General features: G+C 35.1%; 1 protein-coding gene across 1 annotated transcript in view; it reads right to left on the bottom strand.

Moving 5' to 3' along the window:
• Positions 1-8,111, bottom strand: part of Lrp1b (LDL receptor related protein 1B) — a 1,445,827-nt gene that overhangs the window by 462,230 nt on the left and 975,486 nt on the right. The window contains 2 exon segments of the mRNA XM_050139953.1: positions 1,203-1,332; positions 1,893-2,027. Coding sequence (XP_049995910.1) covers positions 1,203-1,332; positions 1,893-2,027 — 265 coding nt within the window.

Genomic DNA, 8,111 nt, shown 5'->3' with positions numbered 1-8,111 from the left:
GAGAGAGAGAGAGAGAGAGAGAGAGAGAGAGAGAGAGAGAGAGAGTTTCTTCACTAGAGTAGTTGTTTCTGGTAAAGTTTCATGTGCTAGTAAATAACCTTTGATTCTGATTCCTGTAACTAATCTAACTCATTGGGTAAACTCATCCCCAAAAGCTATCATAGGAGAATGAGTACTAATTTAAAAGCAGAAGGTGATCATCAGGAATGAGAAGAGGTTAAAGGAGAATAATAGGGGATAAATTTTATAATGTCTAGTGTGTGTGTGTGTGTGTGTGAAAATGCCATTATGACAGGCTAATATCTATAATTAATAAGTTATAACATCAAGAAAAATAGACAAATAAAAGAAGTAACTCATAAAAGAGAATGAGTTAAAAGGATCAGAATAAAATAGAGCAATCAAGGGATCTACATTTTGTGCCTTAAAAACAATAAGGAAAAGTCTCTTGGAACCCTGAGAAGTAAGAAATTTTCCTACTTATAGAAACTAAGCTTATTCTGACATCTGGTATAAGTTTCTTAGAAAAGGACATTATCCAATCTTTAGGTGATGTACTAAATATTTGAATATGAAATATGTCAATATTTATTCAATTTGTCCATTTGATGAACATGGAGCCCACTTTGTATACATGCCACGAACACAGACATGTGGTTAACTGCACATAAGTTACACAAGATGGACCTGTGTACATCTTACCATGGATAAGAAACAGTATCCTTAGGTTCCGCCTCTCTTGTCTAGCTCTTTGCAGTTTATAGCTGTGGGAGCGTGTTAGTCATGTTTTTCCAGTGGTAGAGTCACTGGTAAGCTACACATGATCCTCAGTGATCCTCTACTATGTACATCTGATCAACTGTATTTCAATTCACTAGTTAACAAGAATTAAGTATAAACTTAGAAAATGGGAGTGGATCTAGTGGAAAGGGTTCGTTGGGGGTTGACCAAAATATGTTTAATGGAATCGTTAAATAATTTAAAAAATAATTTTAAAGGTCATGGTTTCCCAACAGGTACTTGGAAAATTAAAATAAACTTTTTACGCTAAAACTATTATTATTATTATTATTATTATTATTATGTAGCTACTATAGTTACAATACTGTTGCTGTCTAAATTTTCCTAATGTAACACACACACACACACACACACAGAAAAAAAGTTCAGATGGAGAAAATACATGAAAAGCTTAAAATTACCCTTTCTCTGGGTGCACGGCTATAGACCTTGGTTGATCCAGGCCTTGGGAAATAATTACATAACGGAAAGAGCCATTGAGTCTTGCCACTTCAATTAAATTGAAACCATGATCTGTCCAATATATGTTGCCTAGGAGAAATAGAGAAATGTCCACAATCAAGTCAGAAGTAATAGAAATGTTTTTCCATTATTCTTAAAATTAAGTTTCTGGGTCTTCACACAGCTAAGAGCTTGTTTACTTTCTTTAACTGTGTATTTATTAAACAGCTGTAATTAAACTAATTCATAGAGAATTCAAATCCCAGTCTCATATTTTGCTGGTTTAAACTATGTAGTATATATTGATATATTTGAAAGAAGTTGAAACTTCTCCCAACTGTTCAGAATAAGTGTTTTAAATTTATGCTGACTTTAAGTAAAAGGAAACTTCTTATTCTTTGTTTATGATGAGGAACTCTCTGGAGATTTAAGCAAACTTAATACACATTCTATATCTACATTAAAAAAAAAAACACTTATCCAAAGGCAATAGAAAAAAGTTGAGCCAAATGCAAAAGAGAGTATTTACCCCCTTGGCTAAAAAGAAATTTCAAAATGTTAGAAACAAGAACCAGAAATATTTTAAAGAATAATGAACCCCTTAGAAAAAATAACTGTGGAATAAAAACAAGAATAAGCCATAGATTTACCAGCAATCCAGTCAATAGCTATTCCTTCCACTCTCCCCAAGCCATTGGTAATAATGTCTTCTTTCCAGGTCTGGTCTCTTTTAGCTCTGCTAATTTTATTTAGGCCCATGTCTGTCCAGTAGATGGTGTCATTTTCTATTGATGAAAACACACATATAAAATGCACACACATTATTAAATACATCAATATATCTATTAGGATCACATTAGAATCATTGTTACAGGATTATCCTGGACAAAATACATTAGATTCTAAGGATTTTTTTTTTTTGATTTTTGAGACAGGGTTTTTCTGTAGCTTTTTGGTTCCTGTCCTGGAACTAGCTCTTGTAGACCAGGCTGGCCTCGAACTCACAGAGATCCGCCTGCTTCTGCCTCCCGAGTGCTGGGATTAAAGGCATGTGCCACCACCACCTGGCTTGATTCTAAGCATTTTTTAGGATTATTTACTAACATGGATAGTAGCAAAATAACTATAAAATGAAAGAGACTACGTTTCAATCAGCATTTAAACTTTAAAGATACATTTGTGAAATTTTTATCACATTTTCTGCATTTGTCTAATTGTTTTCGCTCAATAAATCTTTGTTCCCAAGAAATTAGGATGTTTATTCCAGCCATGCCATTTTTGTCTAGTTTTGGTGCTTCTTATACTGGAATCTCAGCTGGGTACTCCTGGAAATAATCAATGCAAGAAAGCCTCCAAGTACAGAGACAACAGACAGCCATGTATGGTCCTTTCAGTTGTATCAATGGTATTTTTTTCCTTTGTTCAATTTTTTTACTTTATATACCAATCTCAGTTCCCCCTCCCTTTCCTCCTCCCTCTTTCTCCATCTCCCTCCATCCCACTCCCCATCCACTCTTCAGAGAGGGTGAGGCCTCCTATGGGGAGACAACAAGTCCATCACATCACTTGGAGGCAGGATCAAGTCCTTCCTCCCTGTGTCTAGGCTAAACATGTTATCCCTCCATAGGGAATGGGCTATGAAAAGCCAGTTCAAGCACTGGAGATAAATCTGAGTCCCACTACCAGTGGTGTCAAACTGTCCCAGTTGTACAACTCTTACCCACATTCAAAAGGCCCAGCGGAGGTGGGTGGTCCTTGGACTTCCCACAGGGCAGGGACCCTGATTGATCTTTGGGCTGACTGGGGGGGGGGCTTTTAGGGGAGGGGGAGGGAAATGGGTGGCAGTGGCGGGGAAGAGATAGAAATCTTCAATAAATAAATAAATAAATTAATAAAAAAGGCCCAATTTAGTACCATGCAGATTCCCCAGCTGTCAGTCCAGGGTCAGAGAGCTCCCACTAGCTCAGGTCAGCTGGGACTGTAGGTTTACTGATAGTGATCTTGACCATTTGCTAATGTTATTGCTCCTCCATCTCTAAGACTGGATTCCTGGAGATTGGTCCACTGCTTGTGGATCTCTACATCTGCTTCTATCAGTTATTGGATGAAGGTTCTATGATGACAATTAAGAGAGTTATCAATCTGATTGCAGGGCAAGGACAGTTCAGGCACCCTCTCCAGTATTGCTTAGACTCTTAGCTGACGTCATCCTTGTAGATTCCTATGAATTTTCCTAGTTCCAGGTATCAATGGCATTTTAAGCAAAAGGTCATTCAACATATATAAAGACTGAAATCACCTCAACACCAATTATTCCATCTAAGGTTCTAAATAGCATCTCAAATGGAGACAATAATTCTCTCATGCTTTTCAAACTCTTTTTATACAAATGGATTTCAGAACTTTTCTATGCTATTGTGTCCTTAAATAGTGTGCTTTTGGATAGTTTGAATGAAAAAAAAATTCCTAAAAGACTATAAATGAAATATATTACATATGCATATCCATATGTAATAAATGAAGGTTAGCAATTATAGGTAAATGGTTTTCTACAAAGCTTCTAGAAAGACATTGGAGACAATTCATTAAATAATAAATTTGCCACCAGTTAAGGTCTTGTGCTGTTGCCAATGGGGCCATTTGAAGAACAAATTCTTTAAGATCAATATATTTTACCCCTGGCACAGGGACAGACTACAGAAATAGGGACAATGAAATTAATATACTGAAGTCATTTTTAAAGTAAGTACTGGGGTTTCTCCTCAAATGACACTAATTTCTTACACCACACCAAGCACTGATAGCAAACAGCAGAGCTGTCAATAACAGTTGCGTCACAGATGTGATGCTTTGAAGCCAAGGAGAAGGTAATATATCCACACAGCAAGCAGAAAAGTGAGGCCTTCTCGGATCAGCCTGTCAGCGCATACATTGTGAAACAAGGACTTGACTAGACAAAGAGCATTATTTTATTTTGTAAAACTACTAAGTGATATATAATAAATTTATTGTTTTGCTTCAGTACTAATCTCTGTGAAAGATCATGTCCACATTTCCAAGCCATCTATTTTGTCTCCGCATTGTATTTATTTAAGACAGTTGATAAGGGCCAGACTGCCATGCTGATGGTGAACATCATCTTAGGTTTTACGGTCACCATTGTGACTTATACTTGATCCAATTCAATAAAACCATTGTTCTTCCTATTTTTCTTTCAAAATATAACACACATTCATTAACATCCATTCCTATCTACACTGAAAGGCAATGCCTCTAACTCTGACCTGGAATCTCCAGCAACTCCTAAACTTTGACTTTGTACATCACTTCTTTACTACCAGATCCAATTTTTTAATTTGTCACATATTTAATGTACATGTGCACAAACATATTTTAATGAAAATCTTGCTAATATCTGTGAATATGTGTAAAATATTATTTATATAACCTGCTTTAATAGTATAAAAATTAAATTTATTCATGATAATTTTTATATACTCTAAAGACACAAACTGTATATAGAATGAAAGGCAGAAAGTGAGTAACATACTGTCATTACTATTCTCAAGTTATGTAATACTTATATAGTAATATCATTTTCATTTCAACAGATATTGACAGGCTTTGCTAAGATTTAGTAGAGATATAGGTATATGGTACTGAATAAAACAGATACTATACAAAAACTGTGGAATTTACGTTATGGAATAAAACTTTAACAAATAAATGTTCTTGGTTTTTCTTGTAAGCCTCCAGGGAAATCTTCAAGTTAGAGTCCAGCCTCATTTACAGAGATAACCAGGGCTACACCGAGAAACCCCATTTTAAATAATAATAATAATAAATATATCTTTTTAGAACATTTTGGTTTGATAATAGTATAAAGCAACTAATATAAAAATGTATAATTGAGGTGACTGATAAGTACAATGGCTCTCCCACTGAAACAATTTTACACAACATTTCTCATGAAAATTTTCATGTATTAACATTTTAGAGAGACGAGTAGACAGCTATCGTGAATTGTAATTAAGCCCAAATCAAATTTATATATTTCCAGGATGGAGGAATGGCTCAGTAGTTAAGAGAAGTAGCTGCTCTTTGAAAAGTTCTGAGTTCAATTCCCAGTCCCCATAGGATTCCTCTCCACCCATGGGTTCTGATGCCCTCTTTTGAAGGGCAGATGTTCATGCAGACAGAACACCCATACACATAAAGTACATAGTTATATACTGTCCTAGTAATAATTGACAACTAATGAAATAAAACATATTTAATTGGAGAGAAAGTTTTATTGAGTATTACTAAAATTTAAATCTCTTAAACTCTTTTAATCCTCAAGTGTCTATTTTTCTTGTCATGCATTATTAGCTATTTACTCACTATCTCATTTAAATACTCTGCTTCCTATGTTTTAACATCAAATCTCCTCGAATAAATGTACCTGATTTCCTATAAATAAAATGCATCTGTGAAAATAAAATGCAACGAGAAATCACTTGTCTCCTAATGAAATAATCATCAATTCACTTGTAAGAGCATAAATAGGAAGGAAGAAACGGACACCTTTGCTCTGATCATTTCTCTGACAGTATCATGGAGAATTTGTGAAGGACTTCATCTCTACATGCCTCTTTCCCACATAAATAAAAATGATACAAATATATGTTTCCATATTTATATCCCATTAAGCACATAAGATTTATCCTCCAATGTTAAGGTCTTTTTCAGTTGCACATAAGTGTAAAACAGTATCTAAAAATAAAACTCAAATTTATCTGTTATAAAGACCTTTTTATTACACTATAATTTTCATTGTTTTTTTTTTTTTTGCTTGTTTGTTTTGACTAGGTCATTTATCTGGAGTAAAAATGGATAGCATGTCTGCTTTTTCCCAAAGTCTGCCAACTCTACCTTAAGCTGCCTTCCTTTTCAAAACATCTAACTATTCTATTAAATGCCAACTTGTTAAATTTGATTATGGATTCTAAATGTTGACATTAAAAATGTGATTCTATGATATCTACCACAGACTTGATAAGTTTTCTGTATCTTCATTCCAGCTCAGGATAAAGAATGGTGAACTGCACTTGTGACATCTCAGTACTGATCTCTCTGAGGCAAAGTGACCATTTCATTTTACCGTGTCGTAGTGATTCTCATATACACAGATACTTGTATCTCAAGACTATCTATGAGTTTGAATACAGAAAATATTGATGTAAGTATCATTCAAGTGGTTACCAAAGGCTGTGGACTTTCTTTGGCTCCTGAATAAGTGGTATTTCCTCTTTCTATTGGAGAGACAGTATTTTAACTCAATTGCAACAGAACATTTAAAACTACTTTCCTTCAAGTAATGGAATGCAATACTGACTCCTGATTTCATTTCTCCAATTCATATTTATTCATTCCTTCTATTTATTATGCTCTATTTATTCCTTCTGTTGCTTATATTTTACTTTTATAAGGTTTTAAAGGATCACAATTTTTTTTCCTCTTTTCATGATGAAAGTTTAGCTCAATTTCAGTCTTTTATGAAGACTCATTAATATTCCCGGGCATGTCTTAGAATAAACACAACAGTCATTTCTGTGAAATGATACAGGTACACACTTTTAATCAATAGGGTAATTTTAATACATTCCTGTGTTATCTCCAACTTTCTAATTAAAAGTGTAGAAACTAGATGGGCTGTTGACTCTACCATCTCTTTTATACTTGACTGATTCAACAATGAGGGCCTGCTAAGATAATGAACAGGCAAGACATTATTAAGATTATCTTCCAATTTATTCAGGAGATCTTTTCTTCTCCTTCGTAAGTGGATCTATGTATGTCTCTCAGAGTCTTCTTTTTAGAAGAGGTCATCTGAGGTGGACTGTAGCCTGGTTATCATTTGCTTTAAGTCTACTATCTACTTATGGGTGAGTACATATAAATTGTGAGCATGAGGAAGGGGAGAGAAGACGAAGGTAGGCTAGTGGGAAAATGTATACAATAAAATAGAGCTGGGCTGTGGTGGTTCACACCTTTAATCCTAGCACTCAGGAGATAGAGCCAGACAGATCTCTGTGAGTTCAAGGCCAGCCTGGTCTACAAGAGCTAGTTCCAGGACAGGATCCAAAGCAACAGAGAAACACTGCCTTAAAAAAATCAAGAAACAAAACAAAAAAAAAAACATAAAAAGAGAAATAACAATTAAATAATAAATATAGCAATAAAATGACCCGTAAAGACATTCAGTTATACACACAGATCTGTGACTTGCTTAGCCAGTATCAGAGAAGCTTCTTGCAGTGGATAGGAACTAACACAGAGATGCAAAGCTGAGCATGTGCAAAGACAAGGAACTTTGAAGCACTCAGTCTTACATAGATCAAACCCCTTTATCAAACCATTCCCCTCAGGGATTTAGAACTATACAGGAAAAATAAATAAAGATTTATCTTCAATCTAACAACAGAAGCCAGGACTAAAAATGTTTCTTTCTTTTTTTTTAAATTAATTAATTTATTTATTTATTGAAGATTTCTGTCTCTTCCCCGCCACTGCCAATCAGGGTCCCTGTCCTGTGGGAAGTCCAAGGACCACCCACCTCCATTCAGGTCTAGTAAGGTGAGCATCCAAACTGCCTAGGCTCCCACAAAGCCAGTACGTGCAGTAGGATCAAAAACCCATTGCCATTGTTCTTGAGTTCTCAGCAGTCCTCATTGTCTGCTATGTTCAGCGAGTCCGGTTTTATCCCAGCCTGGGATAATGTTTCTTTTTATACAAGTTGCAAAAAGTGTGTGTGGGGGGAGTTTCATCTATACAATGCCTTTACATTTGGTACTATTACACATTGATGCATTATTTCAGCTTTATAC

Source organism: Alexandromys fortis, unplaced genomic scaffold (genome assembly GCF_014885135.2).
Source record: "Alexandromys fortis isolate MF-2015 unplaced genomic scaffold, M_Fortis_MF-2015_v1.1 scaffold_33, whole genome shotgun sequence".
Lineage (NCBI taxonomy): Eukaryota > Metazoa > Chordata > Mammalia > Rodentia > Cricetidae > Alexandromys > Alexandromys fortis.
The sequence above is the reverse complement of the archived record's forward strand: the minus strand, read 5'-3'. Positions and strand labels throughout refer to the sequence as shown.